At 37.7% G+C, this 16316-nt stretch overlaps 1 protein-coding gene across 12 annotated transcripts in view; it reads right to left on the bottom strand.

The window, feature by feature from the left end:
- The window catches only part of obscnb (obscurin, cytoskeletal calmodulin and titin-interacting RhoGEF b), a 53993-nt gene that overhangs the window by 25461 nt on the left and 12216 nt on the right, over positions 1-16316 (bottom strand). For 7 of the 12 annotated variants that reach the window (XM_055033232.1, XM_055033233.1, XM_055033237.1 and 4 more), the window contains exons 15-41: positions 15630-15905; positions 15275-15544; positions 14938-15204; positions 14256-14525; positions 13882-14148; positions 12816-13082; positions 12628-12740; positions 12382-12535; positions 12120-12281; positions 11943-12047; positions 10868-11134; positions 9262-9531; positions 8902-9168; positions 8516-8782; positions 7088-7354; positions 6732-7001; positions 6315-6584; positions 5545-5811; positions 4830-5096; positions 4371-4637; positions 3879-4145; positions 3382-3648; positions 2894-3160; positions 2304-2378; positions 1806-1868; positions 1368-1463; positions 776-838 (exon numbers count right to left, since the gene is read on the bottom strand). In XM_055033232.1, the coding sequence (XP_054889207.1) occupies positions 776-838; positions 1368-1463; positions 1806-1868; positions 2304-2378; positions 2894-3160; positions 3382-3648; positions 3879-4145; positions 4371-4637; positions 4830-5096; positions 5545-5811; positions 6315-6584; positions 6732-7001; positions 7088-7354; positions 8516-8782; positions 8902-9168; positions 9262-9531; positions 10868-11134; positions 11943-12047; positions 12120-12281; positions 12382-12535; positions 12628-12740; positions 12816-13082; positions 13882-14148; positions 14256-14525; positions 14938-15204; positions 15275-15544; positions 15630-15905 (5928 nt within the window). The remainder of the gene's footprint in view (positions 1-775; positions 839-1367; positions 1464-1805; positions 1869-2303; positions 2379-2893; positions 3161-3381; positions 3649-3878; positions 4146-4370; positions 4638-4829; positions 5097-5544; positions 5812-6314; positions 6585-6731; positions 7002-7087; positions 7355-8515; positions 8783-8901; positions 9169-9261; positions 9532-10867; positions 11135-11942; positions 12048-12119; positions 12282-12381; positions 12536-12627; positions 12741-12815; positions 13083-13881; positions 14149-14255; positions 14526-14937; positions 15205-15274; positions 15545-15629; positions 15906-16316) is intronic. The other 5 variants (XM_055033234.1, XM_055033236.1, XM_055033235.1 and 2 more) reach the window with 5 other exon arrangements.

The following is a 16316-nucleotide window of genomic DNA, read 5'->3' as shown; positions in this document are numbered from 1 at the left end:
GAATGTGATGGAGAATGGGATAAAGTTTTTACAGGTGTTTCAATATTGAATAAAACAGACGAGAGGTTCAAGCAGATCAATTAAGATCAACAAAAAGAAATGGTATTAAGAAAGACAGTTCTCCAGGCCTCTGACTTCATTCATTCCTCATTCTAAGTGGTTTAGGTTATCCAGCAGTGGAGATTGTCAGAACTTCAAACAACTAAACGTCTTTCCACTCTTGTTATTAAAATGTTACTATTCATTAGAATAGAAAGTACTCCTCCATTAGTTCTTCTGGGTGTTCTTGTGTATACTGCTCTATCTTCTCAAACCTCCAGTCGATCGTGCCAGATGGCCACCCGTACTGGAGCAAATTCTGCTAGAGGTTTAATGAGGAGTTTTCCTCTCCATTGCCACTACATTTATGCGCAGTATGACGTAACCTTGTAAAGTCAACAACACACTATCATCATATCCTCATCCAGGAGGAGTGAATGCTCATAAAGTTTCATAAATTTTGTGCTGCATTACAACACAGAAAGCTTTAAGGCCAACATACAATAGCCTATCTGTAGCAGGAGACTGACACAGCACATCACTATGAACACTCCTTTCACAACGTGAAACATGCAGCAGACATGCAGCTCTTATTGTAACAAAACATACAACTGTAAAATAATGACTCAGTATGTCCCTACCATCCCGGCATACAAGACATCCCCAAATCGCTCAAAAACAAACTGACATATATGTAGCAGCAAATTTTGATGTGGAAACATGAGTTAGTAGCTACCTTGTGCCTGGATTTTGGTCTCTTCACTCTGAGCAGCTTGTTTAACAGTCTTCTCTCCTAGGACTAAACACAACAATAATCTCACAGTGTTACAGAGGTGTGTTTTTGCTGACCCAAATACAACACCAGCATGGAGCCAGAAGAGCAGACACAGTCAATAACAATGCACAGTTTAATGTTACAAGCTTACAACTCTGCCCTAAATACAAATGTTCTTTTATTTAATGCAGACTGTAAAGTGTACAAAATCTCTGGGAAAAGAGAAAGCTAATAAATACTGTATGCTAAAATATGATAGGCTCCTCTTTCGACTCTACTTCAAACCAAATTCAAATAATTGTGAAAAGCAGACAGTATTCCCAGCATGGCATGCAGCACTGAAGATTAGACATAGAATTGAAACAACACCGTAAAATATTGATGAAATACAAACACAAGAGAAGAAAACAACACCTTTTCTCTGAATAAATTGAACAACAATTGTATGTTTTCAACCTTTGGATAAATTTTAAACATCTTATATAGACTAAAAATATTTTTCAACAAAGACTCTTACAATATCCAACAGATACAAACAAGCTAGTCATATTACCTTCATGTTCTGTATGCAATTCTCTTGAGCTTCTCTGATTTTCTTCTTTCAGTACTTGCTGTTTAGGGGCTTCACCAGTAGATGGCAGGTTCACAGCTACAATTGGGAACAATTGCAATTTTATATAAAAATACACAAGCTGCATGAAGCACTTATGTCTGGTCATTAGAGAAACACAGCTGATAGATGCCGATACTATTTCATATCAACAGTCAGCCTCAATGCAAGAAACAAAACATCCTTGGGAGTGCAGAAACCTGTGGATGTACGAGCTGAAAACATGAAATAAATGCACGCTAGGTATTTGAAAATGAGAAATTCAAAAAGCATATGTAGCCTGGAAATGAGACACCATGTGAAACAGCCAAGTTACAAAGCAACACGTTTTAATTTGAACATATAGAACATTTCTCAAGGTGAAAATCTTGAAAATGTTACCTTCTACAGTTTCACTTATCTCCTGCTTCTTCTGCTCAGTGCTTTTAACTTCACTTGCCTTGACTGCAATGCAAGTGCAACAAAAATAGTCACACTATAAGTTCTTTAAACGTTTCCAATAAACAGCACTTTATTAAAACAAAATAACAGAAAACAAAATAACAGAATGATACAACAGAAACAGCCATACTCTGAGATTGTAAAAAATACTAGCCAGCAAGGCTAAAATGATATTTTAGATGCTTTATCCTGATGTCAGTCTGCTTTTATCAGTGACCTGCAAGCACTTAACTCAGGAAGCAACACAATAACTTCAAATTTAAACTAAAAGAAAACGACTATACAGGACTATACACTTTGAAGGATACATTTAATTTGAGCTTACATCTATTATAGACGGTCCAGACAAGTCACAGGAAGACTCAACAACAAAGACACAATTATCCAACTGAACAAAACATACAGCTCAGAATCACCCAACCATATTTTTGTACCTACCTTCAGTTTTTTCTTTGGTCTCCTGAGTTTTGGGTTCTGGTTTAGCACCAGAAGGAGGTGTAGACAGCTTCACAGCTGAGAGAAAATAATGCAAAGTCAGTGTGCCATAACATAACAGATTATCCATATAAGTTTATGAACTAAACACAAAATAATAGATTCAAAAATGAAAGGCAGGGATACGTTTGAAAAAACACCAACAGCAAATAACAGAAGCAAGAAAAATACTTTGTTAATTTGTGGAATTAACTCCAGAATTGTGATGCCATATAAGTGTTGCACAATGTTGAAACAAGATCATATAAAATGTCACAATGGTGAGTTCACCACAGTAAAACACATTACGTGACAAAAAACTCAAGAATTTGACATGTCAGCCACACACAAGAGGAACATAAGGCAAGCAAACAAAATTAAACAATACGACCAAACACAAGAGCAACTTAACAAATTTAAAAAATTACAGAGCAGATTTTAACATTGATACAATTAATTTCATGCAAAGAATACACAATCAATGAAACTTCAGTTTTTCACATGGCAAACAAATACATTTGTTTTGTTAGGTTTCAAATAAATCCTCTTCCTACCCTTGATCTTGAGGTCGGCTGTGGTCTTCTGGTCTCCACACAAACAGCTGTAATCTCCACTGTCTTCTGGCACCAATTTATTAATAATGAGTTCATTCACAGAGGCCTTCTGCATCATCTGGTACTTCTCTCCAGACTTCAGAACTTGTGCTCCCTTCTTCCACTCTACAGAGACTCCAGGTTTGGAGAGTTCACAACGTAAAGTAGCACTGGCTCCCTCTTCAGCCTCTTGACTCTCCAACTTCTGTTTGAAGGTCGCTGGTTGGGCTGCGTGGTTATTAGTTGGCATTTTGTCAATGATATACCACAACAAATAGAACATAAACAGTTATACAGTAATACTCAGCTGAACACCCAGGACTAACATGGACAGTTAACATTCTTTGATGACAGACTGGAACTCCAACCAACAACCTTAAACACATACATAAAAGAAAAAGACACTCAAAGTAACTAGTTGTGATAAAACTGATAAATCCTCCTCCTACCCTTGATCTTGAGTTTGGCTGTGGTCTTCTGGTCTCCACAGACACAGCTGTAGTCTCCACTGTCTTCTTGCACCACTTTTCTAATTACGAGTTCATTGACAGAGGCCTTCTGTTTCATCTGGTACTTCTCTCCAGACTTCAGGACCTGTGTGCCCTTTTTCCACTCCACATGGATTCCATTTTTAGAGAGCTCACAGCATAAAGTAACACTGGTTCCCTCTTCAGCCTCCTGGCTCTTCAACTTCTGTTTGAAGGTCACTGGTTCTGCTGCATGGTTATTAGTCGTTACACAATCAATGGTACGCCACATCAAATTTTACATAAACAAGCACAATTCAAAATAAGGCTGAACAACAATGCCTAAGTCTGACAGTTTGCACACTTTGATGACAGACAAGATCTACAACACACAACCTTAAGTACATACATTAAAAAAAAAATAAATCGAAAAAGTAATAACAGTTGAAATCTTCCATGACAATAAATCCTCCTCCTACCCTTGATTTTGAGGCTGCCTGAGGTCTTCTGGTCTCCACACACACAGCTGTAGTCACCACTGTCTTCTGGCAATAGTTTGCTAATAACAAGTTCATTCACAGAAGCGTTCTGCTTCATCTGGTACTTTTCTCCAGGCTTTAGGACCTGTGTTCCTTTCTTCCACTCCACAGGGACTCCAGGTTTGGAGAGCTCACAACACAAAGTAACACTGGCTCCTTCCTCAGCCTCTTGGCTCTCCAACTTCTGTTTGAAGGTCACCGGTTGGGCTGTGTGGTCATTAGTTATTACAAAATCAATGGCATGTCACAGCAAATTTCACATAAACAAGCCCAAATCACATTAAAACTGAACAATTAGGACTTACACTGACAGTTTGCACACATTGACGGCAGACCGGAACTCCAACAAAAAGCCTTAAATACATACATGAAAGAAACACACACCCCCAAAAAATCTTGTTGTAATAAACTGACTATGAATGCTCCTCCTACCCTTGATCTTGAGATTGGCTGTGGTCTTCTGATCTCCACAGACACAGCTGTAGTCTGCACTGTCTTCTGGTACCACCTTGCTTATAATGAGTTCATTCACAGAGGCATTCTGCTTCATCTGGTACTTCTCTCCAGACTTTAGGACCTGTGTTCCCTTCTTCCATTGCACAGAGACTCCAGGTTTGGAAAGCTCACAATGTAAAGTAACACTGGCTCCTTCCTTGGCCTCCTGGTTCTCCAACTTCTGTTTGAAGATCACTGGTTGGGCTGCATGGTCATTAGTTGTAACATAGTCAATGGGATTCTTGCTACAATAAATAGTAAACGAACAAGCACGAAGTACACCTACACTGAACAAATAGGTCTAATACGGACTGTTTCACACATCAATTACAGACAATATCTATAACAAAAACCACAAACACACAAAAAACTCTCATAAATAAATCCTCCTCCTACCCTTGATCTTGAGGTTGGCTGTTGTCTTCTGGTCTCCACACATACAGCTGTAATCTCCACTGTCTTCTGGCACCAATTTATTAATAATGAGTTCATTCACAGAAGTTTTCTGCTTCATCTGGTACTTCTCTCCAGACTTCAGAATCTGTGTTCCTTTCTTCCACTCCACAGAGACACCAGGTCTGGAGAGCTCACAATGCAAAGTAACACTGGCTCCTTCCTCGGCCTCCTGGGTGTCCAACTTTTTCACAAATGTCGTTGGCAATGCTGCACAAGTGGGTTTTATATGACAGCAAAATTTGAAACAAATAATAAGAAAACTTCAAAGGTTTGATGGTTTTTCAGTGAATTTCCCAAACCTCTGATAACAAAGATATGAATTCATACCAACACTTTTAGGTTAGCAAACGTTGTGTAAAAACAAAGATAATCTCCCCCCTCTTCATCACTAAATTCACAATTTTAAGTATACAAAGAGTAGACCTGAGTCATGTTTTTCTCTTGGTATAAGGTGTTCTTGTCATTTCCTCCACTGGATATTTTAGGCAGCAGGTTTCAGATTATTTAATGTTTTAGTTGGAGAACAAAATCATAAAATTCGATGTAGCTTATGAGTCATCTAATGTAAATGAAGGGGAAATGGCATTTATTAAATTTTTGTGTTAAGTAATTGAAATTAAAGTTTTCAGTTCCATACATATTCCTAATTTCTCACCTTTCACAGTCACCTTTGCCATGCTTTTAGCAGTGCCCACATCACATGTGTAGATGTCAGTATCCTTCTCCTCCAGGTGTTTAATGATGAGAGTTAGGACCTTCTCCTTCTGGGACATCTCGTATTGACCTCCAGCCCTGAGCTCTGTGTGGCCTTTCAGCCACGTCACCACGGATGGAGTTTGTGCCGTTTCACAACGTAAGGTCACAGAGGTCCGCTCATCCGCTTGGATGTCCTCAAGCGCTTTGGTGAATTTATGGATCGGTTCTGGTAAAAGTAAAACCGGCACATTTTAGAGAGTAACAATCATTTCATTGGTTTGTTATATATTTTTTGGGAACACGAATGTTCAATATATGAATGGAAAAAGAAAGAAAATTGTCTGATTTCATGTCGGACTATAATGTTTAGCAGCAATGTGTTAAAGTGAATGTTCTGAATATTCTTAATAAATTAAATGTAAAACAAGTATCTGTGTCTAAAAGGACATGTTATTAACATGTACTAATCTCTACGAGTTCACAGAAAGAAATACTCAGGAAGAAAAAAAGGAGAATCTGAACTTAAAAAGTTAGATTTATATTGTAGTTTGATATTAAACTGCTACTGAAAGTGGTTTATTGTGAATATTTCTTCTTTAGAATATTCAGATAATATGTAAGTAGAATAGGTTTTTATTTTCAGTTTGAAATAAATAAATAGTAAGTTGGCCAGCTGTGTCTATATATGTAAAAAAAATAGTTCATAAAGTGTATACATTTCATCCTTACCCTTAATTTCCAGTTTGGCTCTTGTGGTTGCACCTCCAACAACTTCACAGCTGTATTCCCCAGAATCTTCAGCTGACACATTGTGAATGGTCAGCTTCATGAGCTTCTCCTGTTGACTGATCTCATACTTTTTGCTTGTTCTGATGGATTTACCATCTTTGGCCCACTTTACGGTAAAACTCGCTTGTGTAACCTCACAGGCAAAAACAGCATCTTCGCCACACACAACAGAAACATTCTGAAGCCCATTTGATAGAGATGAAGCTTTTCCTGTGCCATAGAAACACAATGTTAAGATGACTAATTGGTATGTGTGCCTCTATTTCAATCACCAATTCTAAATAGCAGTTGAACAGAGATGGCAATAAGCTATGTGAGAACTATTCTGATACATTCAAAATTTACGAGCTGAGTTACCTTCAACTTTTAGTGTAGCTTTGGTGCTCAGGTCTTTAATGCTGAAGACCACCTCACCAGCATCAGCAGGGGTCACATCCTTCAGGGTCAGAGTGTACTTCCGCCCCTGACTGGAGATCTTAAAGCGACCTCCGTTTTTAACAGCTTTGCCGTTAACAGACCACAAGCAGTCATCAATGCTCTCACGTGACAGAATGCACTCAAAGCTGCATGTGTCTCCTTCATTCACCACAACGGATTTCAGTTTTTTTGTGATACCGATACCAATTTCTAGGACAAGAAAGAAAGAGTTTTTTGAAAAATGTTTTTTTTTTCTTCACTTTAACTCTAAATTGCTTACCTAAAAGGGTACTCACCTCTTACAGTGACCTTTGCCTTTGTGACTTCTGTGCCAAGATCACAACTGTATTCTCCGGCATCTTCCTTGGTCACATCCTTAACAATCAGTCCCAAAGACTTGCCCGTGTGAAGGAGCTCATATTTTGGTCCAGCTTTTAACACTTTATCCTCTTTTCTCCATATAGGAGAAACTCTTGGCTTGTTTGCTTCACATGTCAAAGTTATCATGCCTTTCTCTTCTCCTGTGACATCATCTAGTGACTTGAGGAACACAGCTCGTTTCTCTGCAGGTTAAGAAAGGTGGCAGAAACAAACAGATAGATTTATTTCTATACACTATAAGAAGATGAAGTCCAAACATTAGCATCTTTGTCCACTCTAATTAAATCCAGAAGCATTCATACCCATTGAACTTTGCCACATTTTGTCATCTCACAACCATAAACTTTAATATTTATATAGGGATTTAATTTTATGGATCCACAAAGTGGAAGCAAATGAGGCAATATATATAAGTATAGCATGCATTTGTAATAAGCTTTCAGCCACAGAGCATGAGAATGAGCGAAAGAAAGAAAACAAGTGGAGAGCAGAGAGCAGGCTGTCACTAGATGGGAGTTATGGGAGGCTGTTTTGATTCACTACAACGCATCGGCTCTTTCAGCTGATGCTTTTAAAATGACTCTCCATCACTATTGGATGGAGAGCAACAATAAAAATACATTTAAATCTTGCCACAAACTCTAAATTTAATATAGGTTTGGACTTTAAGTAGGCTGTTATAACATTAAAGGTATGCTTCCATGCCTCTCTCACACTTATGACTTTATTTCAACACTGACTTTCTTCTTGCCGCTCTCCTATAATGACAGCATTTTTGACATGTACAGCTCTTAGCTGTCCTCTCAACAGATTCTCCCACCTGACCTTTACATCTTCTCCAGAGTTACCATGGACCCCTTGTTTGCTCCTCTGATTAGTGTTCATCTTGTTTGACAGATCAGGTTAGGCAGATGGTCATTTTTTAAGTAAGTGCAATTATCTTTCCATTGTCAAAATGGATGAAACAGAACTTCATCTAAAACCCAAAGCTTGAGGTATTGCTTTTGTTTCCATCTCTTATGGATGTTTCCATTCCTCATAATGATGCGAGAGACCAGCAACATATATACTGAGTTTATATTACATACAGGTCTATTTATCTCTGTGGGTAATTTGTTAAACTGGAATTTATTTAGTAAACTACAAAAATACTTTGGTCTATAAAATCCCAAGAAAATATATAGACATATGTGGTTGCAATGTGACAAAATTTCACAAAGTTCCAAAATACTTTGAATGCTTTTGCAAGGCACTGCAATTATATGTTTTTGAGTACTAAATTAATCTAGGTAACCAGGAAGTTTGAGGCCAGTTATTAAAAGACAGCGAATGGCATTGCTTACCTTTGACCTTCAATGTAACAGATTCTTTCACTTTGCGTACTTGAAAGGTGATAGTTCCCCCATCCTGAGGAGCCAAGTTCTTCAGCGTGAGCTTGTGGACCTTACCCTCATGTGTGATGGTGTTCACCTCATTGGTGAACAGGACCTTCTCATTAAGAAGCCACTGAGCATCTTCATCAGAGTAGTTGATCTCACATGTGAACATTGCATCACTGTCTTCATCAACCTCTGTGTCAGTTAGATGCTTGGTGATCTTTATTTCTCGGGCTGAGAAGTTAAAACAAGAAAGTAGTTTTAATATCAATATAAGTTGATATATATATATATATAAGTTCATATTATGAAGTTATGTGAGTATGCAGTTTTCCATGAGCTATAAATCATACCTTCAACAGTTAGAGTCCCTTTGGTTTCAGCAGGACCTGACTGACAGCGATACTCCCCACTGTCTTCTTCAGTCAACTTTTGAACAGTTAGTTGAGCCCTTGCAGCATCTTGTCTTATGTTGTATTTATCTGATGCTGCCAGAAGAACCTGACCTTTGAACCACTTCACTTCTTTAGGTGTCGCAGAAAATTTGCAAGCAAGTGTAGCAGAGCTTTTTTCATTTGCCTTTATATCTTTGATATGCTCAGTGATCTCAAGTGGGCGCTCTAAACATACAGAAAAGTATATGATGACAACAGTATTAATACAGAAAACAAAATATACCCAATTGTTGTGTGAGCCTGAAAAAAAGTATTCACCTTTGACTGTGAGCTGAGCAAGAGATTTGCTTTTCCCTGCAGCGAATTGAACTGGTCCAGTCATTGATGCTTTGGTCTTTTTAAAAGTGAGACGATGCATGGTGCCTTCTCTCTCCATCTCGACATCAACACCCTCCTGTACAGGAACTCCATTCAAAGTCCAAATCGGAGGTTTCACCAATTCCATACTGACTTCAACTTCAAAAACAGCTGCAAAGGGTTCCGTCACCTCGACTGAACTGACTTCCCGTACAATACTGATAGTCTGTTCTGTAAGAATCCCAAAAGATCAAAGTAAGAAACTGCAAATTGCATCCATTATTCTCAAGATAACAGATGTTTGTAGAATATGTTATTAGTTATGTGACCCAAGAATGGCCATTCATATAATTTTACTAGCACAAACTACCTATTGTTTTCTGTTTATTCAAGATTGGATTAAGGGGCCAACAGGTCAAGGGCGTAACCATGACATTCCTGTCTCCAACGGCATACTCTGGCTCAAATTGAGGGATTCAATGGTTTTCTCAGGGCAGAAGGTCCATTCTGCAAATTCTGGATTTCTCTCAGGCTATCCCAGCAGTTGGATATGTCTGAAAATCCTAAAAAGGAGATATCCAAAGGCATTCTCAACCGAGCCTCAAACTTCTTTCATTAGATTCTTTCACTGCAAAACAGTAGAGGCTCTTCTCCGAACTCTCCTTTCCATCTCCAAGCCCATCTTACAAGCACAACAAGTCACTGAGATACCTAAGTTCCTGTATTTGCAACAGATACCTAGGTAGGAGGGACCAGTCCACTTTTTCCTAATTTAGAATTAAGTTCTTAGAGTTACACAAGCTGACTCTTATCCATGCACCTAGTGTTCAGGCGTGAATCACTCCAGTGCCCACTAATAGTCATAAAATGAACATACCATCACAACCTCGTCATTCGAAAATGGTAACAAGAAGATCTGGAGGTTTAATGAATATCACAGGACCATAATTTCTCTAATTCAGATGTCTAATTTAAGACCAGTCCTTACCTGGAACGTCACCTTGATTTCTCTGGTGCTGGGGACTAGGTGTGGTGGGCTATCTATTGTCTTGTTGACACCACGGGCCAATGCTTGACAACCAGGTGCACGTTATTGAGGAGCAAGGCTTGGTAGTAATTATTTTATCAAGTTTTTATATCTTTGAATCTTTGATCTACTGATAATGTTTTCAATTTAATTTAGAACTATTAAAAATGTACATATTTGGGTCAAATCCATTTCTTCAAATTAATCACACTTACATTTAAATCCATGAATACTTTCTGTTGTGATCCAAATCACTTAGACAAATTATATAGATGTTATCTGCAGTAGCATTTAAAACTTTTCGTTTGTTTTACAGGATAAAAGTTAATTGATCTCAATAAATTAGTAGGTGAGATTGGTTACAAGAAGAAACAAAATACAAATTGGTAGATGTCCAGGTTTTATCCCATTAGTAGATTATTTCACACTCATAAATAGATCTATGCCTCATTGACTCTCAGTCTGATGGCTTATTTTGTGGGTGTATCTATTCATAACAACATTAAGTGTACAAGTATTCTTCGTCATCTTCTGTTTTACCTTCCACAAGCACTTTACAGGATGTCTTGTCATCTGTAGCATCGCAGGTATACATGTCTTCATCACCAGAATCCACGTCATTGATGGTGAGGTTTCGGTACACATCTTCACCTTTGATCTCGTACTTTTTGCTGGCTTTGATCTCCATCTTGTTCTTGAACCACTTCACTTTTGCACTGGCACGTGACACTTGGCATTCAAGATGAGCACGGTGCTTATACATCGCTATCTTATCCCTGAGTTTCTTCACAAACTTGACAGGCAGTTCTATAGTAACATGAACATGACGTGATTGTAGACTAGTAATTGTGTCTCAAAAAAGGCCTATCAGTGCAAAAGGTCTTATTATAGCTCGCGCTAAAGCACATGATAAGAATGCTATTGCTCTATAATTCTCCCAAAGCCAGAGAAAGCAGACGTAGATATTATGGCAATGGAACACAAAAGCAAAGCTATAACATAAAAATGCCAGATAAAATCCACAAATTGATGCAGCTCAATGTAACTTTGACTGTTTCCCATAATTTATATTTAAACTGAATAAATTTTGCATATGCAATGTGATCATTGGCAGCAAAAAGTCAAAATTACTGGGTAATCACACAATTGCCTATATCAAATCAGAAAACTAGTTATGCCAAAATGACAGGCTAAAATCCTGATGCAAAAAAAAAAAACAAAAAAAAGTTTGATTCTTGATAAAATGTATTTGAGGTGCCATCAGGCCTCAATGAGGAATAAAAACCTAAATGCAATTTGCAATTGGATAGTCGATACCATCAAATTCAAAGCAGTCAGAATGATTCAATGCGTTTCTTATTTTTAGATAAATATAGTAGGTATGTGAAGATTTTGTCTTAATATTGTATGTTGTGTCAATGTCAATGTGTAGATTTAGAGGAAGTATTGCTTACAATTTGCAGGTAGGTATGGCGTTCATTCTAACAGTTTTGACCCAATGGATACGATTAATCCAATTGCAAAACTATAAAAGGTTATTGACTTCATGCCATTCTCCATTCAGCATTTGAAAAATAAATATTAAAAAAGACAACAACAACAAAAAAACGCTTACCTTTCACTTTAAGTTTTGCAGCTGAAGATGCTTTTTCAGCTGTAAATCTAATTTCACCCATGTCTTCAGGAGTTACAGATTTAAACAGCAGTACATACGTTCTGCCTGGAAGAGGATAAAACATTTTCAAATAAAAACATAAAGTTCTAATTATTTTAAGCTTTTTAAAATCCTTACCCTCTTGTCTCATCTTGACATTTTCGCTGGCTTTAATTTTAGTATTTCCTTTGAACCACTGGTACTCCACGTCATCGTGAGAGATTTCACAGATAAACGAAGCACTCTCCTTCTCCACCACTTCCACATCTTCTAGCTTCTTAACAATCTTGATATCTCTGGCTATAGAAACCAAATTAAGAATGTATTTTGTTAGAACAATGAAATGCACTTTGGTTTAACCACTTTGACTGGTTTAATAAATTTGCAGGTAATTAATCACCTTGCACAATGAGCTTAGCTGAAGTGTTATCATCAGCTGTGCGACAGATGTAAGTGCCTCCATCTTCAGGAGTGCATTTGTTGATAACTAATGTGCGCTTTCGGCCCAAGGCATGAACAGCAATGTTCTTTGTTGGCTTCAGTTCAACATCCTCCTGCAGAATTGTTGTTTTCAAAATGTTATTAGTATTATTTTTGAATAGTATATTTTTATTTTGCTTCTATAGATGAACAAGCAACTTTTCACCTTGAACCATTTAACTTCTGCGTTGTTTCTAGACACTTCACATTCAAATGTTGCCTTTTCCTTCTCAGGAACATTGATGTCCATAATGGGTTTGGAGATCATAGCAGGAGGTTCTGTATGATTAGGAAGTCAAAAAATGGCAATGTTCAGACAATTTCCCAGTAGAACAAATAATCAGCAGAATTTACCTGTGACAATCAGTTTGCTTGAGGTATGGACGCCCTCTGCTTGAAAGGAAATAGTCCCAGCATCCTCTCTCTTCAGATTGGAAAGTGTCAGGATATGCTTTTTTCCCACGGTTGTGATGCGGCAGTTTGCCCCTGACTTTAACTTGGCCCCATCTCTGGTCCACGAGCCTTCAACATCAGCTTGACTCAGCTCCACTTCAAGAGTCACTGCCTCCGTTTCATGAGCTTTTGTTTCTGTTAGAGCTTTAATTACCTGAATCTTCTTCACTGAAGGGGAAAACAGCATTTAATGATTATCATACAGTGAGAAAGTGAAAAAAGTTGTGAATGATAGAAACAGTGTTTGATCAACTTTACTGCATTTGTGTTGTTAAGTCTTTTTGACAAATGTCTGATGAACAATGTCTTTTTAAGAGATTTGAAGCACAGGCAAAGAGTGAGTCTTGATTTATTTTCACGATTTTTGGCTTTAACTCTGACATACTAGATATGAACTTCTGGGCAAATTTCTGAATGACTGGTCACTCTCACTTTTGGAGTATCTACTATATTTACCATGCCTTAAAATGTTTTCTTCATAACTCAACTGCTTCTGAATTATTGGTGAAAGTCGAATCTAGAGAGTGTTTGTAAAAATGGTTATGACAGCAGGTGTTTCCTTTGAAGCAATCATAGTTGACAAAAGAAGCATGTTTCAAGCACCACTCTCTTTGAAATTAATCATCTGCCCTGCTAATTCAGTTGGAATGACAAATGATAAGTCCTTTTGTAATATTTTCCCCTGAGTTGATTAGAAGATTATTAAATAATGAGAAGGTAATTTTGTGTAAGGTCAGAAGCACAGTGAAGTTTTTTTTAATACCAATCAATATTTCTTCTGATCATTCTACATAGCAACCTGGACTAGTTTAACAGCTGAAACTGTAAAACTAATTTTTTTGTCAATCAGAAGAAAAATGCAAAGCAATCCTCTATACAAAATAAGGAAAATCTTTCTTTCATTGGGTTCAATTGTTCTAAGGTATATTGTATTAGTCTCTCCAAAAACATTAGGGATTATTCTTACTCTCAACAGTGAGTTTTGCTTGAGTCTTGTCATCCAGAGTCTCACAAGAGTATATCCCGCGGTCAGAATAAGTTACTCTCTTGAGAATTAGAATCTGCTTCGCTCCTTCTACTCGGATCTCTATGTTTCCTGTGGGCTGCACAACGACACTGTTCTTCATCCACTTGACTTCATCTGAAGGCTTACTCAGCACTACTTCCAGTTTTACTTCATTCTCTTCTTCCACTGTCATATTTTCCAGCTTTTTCTTAAAAGAGACAGGTTCACCTGGGAAAAGCAGATGTGGTGATTTACACATATTTTGTATTTTTTGGAAATTGAAAATAAACAAAAGTAAAAATAACAGCTTTTGCAGAAAACATTTCTAAGCTTACGCTGAACTTGAAGAGTTGCTTTGGAGCTTTTGCCTTCTGCATCAACACTAACTTCTCCTGCATCTTTCTGTGTGACTGAGGTGATGGTTAGTGCAAAGCTACCACCTCCATGCTCAGGTTTGTACTTGGGCCCAGGAGTGATGGGTATATTGTTGTGGAACCACCGAACATTGACGTCAGCCGGAGTGACTACACATTTGAAAATGGCATCCTTTCCCTCCATTGCAGCAATGTTGTTCAATTTAGTGGTCAACCTCACGAGCCTTGGTGCTGAAAAGAATGAAGCCAGTTTTTAAGATGCAATCAGGTGTTTTCATTAACAGGCGTACCCTGACTATAAAAACACATTGTGACATAAGAAGCAAATTCTACAGCCCCATTTACAAAAACACAAAGTTTGCAAAAAAAAAAAAAATAGATGAAAATGAAAAGCAAATTTCATTGTATTTAGGTCAATGGATTATTTCGGACAGGTCCAAGACTGTCCAAAATAACAGTCCAAGACTCTGTACTGGTCTTGTTCACAAAAATCATAATTCTTTAAACACACATTGAATGCTTTTATGTGTTTTATGGTTGACAAATGTCCCTATATCCATTCAAGGTTTTCATTTATGGCTCAAATATTTTGGCACAGTTTTAAAGATTGCAAGTGTATATGTAAATTTTCAGATTTAATTACCTTTAGAAGTTACTTTAGCAGAGGTCTTGTCATTTTTACACACACAGCTGTATTCCCCTTCATCTTCTTTAGTGACTGCTGTTACAGTGAGGATCCTTTTAGCTCCATCTGTTCTGACACAGTGCCGGTTTCCAGGTTTAATTTCATGGCCCTGGTGCTGCCAGAGAACATCCCCTGAGGCCTGATTTAGCTCACAAATTAGGCTGAGTGTTCCTCCTAACTCCACTGTAGCAGCTTTCAAAGGAACAACAAACTTCAAAGCTGAATCTGAAATGAAAGCATGGGGTGAATTTAACATTTGCAGAAACAGATGTAGAAATAGTTTTATTTGACCTACCTTTAACCTGAACTTTGAATTCCACTTTGTCATCTGGAGTTTGACAGGAGTACGTTCCGCTGTCTTTGGTCTCTACCGATTTCAGTGTCAAAGTGCGAGAAAGCCCATCTTTTCGTATTTCACACTTGCTGCTCTCTTTTATCTCCACGCCATCTCTGAACCACTTCACATTACCAACTTCTGTGGTCACTTCAGCCGTTAAAACAACTTTTTCACTTGCTTCAACAATAAATGTATCCTTGGTAGGCTTCTTAAACTTCACAGCTATGTCTACAGGACACAATTTTTAAGTGTTTTGTTGTAGAACATAATCTCTTCAGTTAAAACTTGACGATTATTTGTAATATATTAGTACCTGTCAATTGCAGCTTGAATACCAGCTTATCGCTTCCAGCTTCACAGGTATATTCTCCAGCATCTTTCTTCTCCATTCTGTCTATTACCAGCTCACGGGTCTTGCCCTTTGATTCCATGTGGATCCCCTTACTCAAAGTGAGAGCCTTTCCATCCTTGAACCATTTCACCTCCATTTTGGAGTCTAAAACTTCAGCACTTAGAGTGGCTTTCTGAGAGAGAGCAGCTTTCACTTCTCTCTGAACTGATTCCTTGCTAGAGAAGCCAGTTGTAGTTTCTAAAGAACAAATTAAATATGTATCATAAACATTTCAGTTCATCTGAAAATGCTTTAACATACGTTGCATTTTTCAGCTGGAAACACATGAAGAATCCAGCTTTGGACAACTTAGTTTACCTTGACTAGTAGATAGCTGGAAAGTCAAAAATGTAATCTTTTCTCAATCAGTGAACATAACACACCTAATATCTGTTACTGAGCAAAGAAGATTCAGAGATAAGCATTTTAGAATTAGTGTGTCAGATGAAGTACAAAGATGTGAGAGGCTATATGACAGGAAACTGTATTTTCTGTGACATGTCTAAAACTAACGTCATAGTGAGTCGACATGTTGGTCAACCCACATATGAACTCACTTTTATTCACTTTATTCACTATTCTGGGTCTTTTACTCTTCACTATTCTGGG

Source organism: Poeciliopsis prolifica, unplaced genomic scaffold (assembly GCF_027474105.1).
Source record: "Poeciliopsis prolifica strain line A6 unplaced genomic scaffold, Auburn_PproV2 SCAFFOLD008, whole genome shotgun sequence".
In the NCBI taxonomy this organism is placed as follows: Eukaryota; Metazoa; Chordata; class Actinopteri; order Cyprinodontiformes; family Poeciliidae; genus Poeciliopsis; species Poeciliopsis prolifica.
Note: the sequence above shows the minus strand (reverse complement) of the source record. Positions and strands in the feature narration are given on the sequence as shown.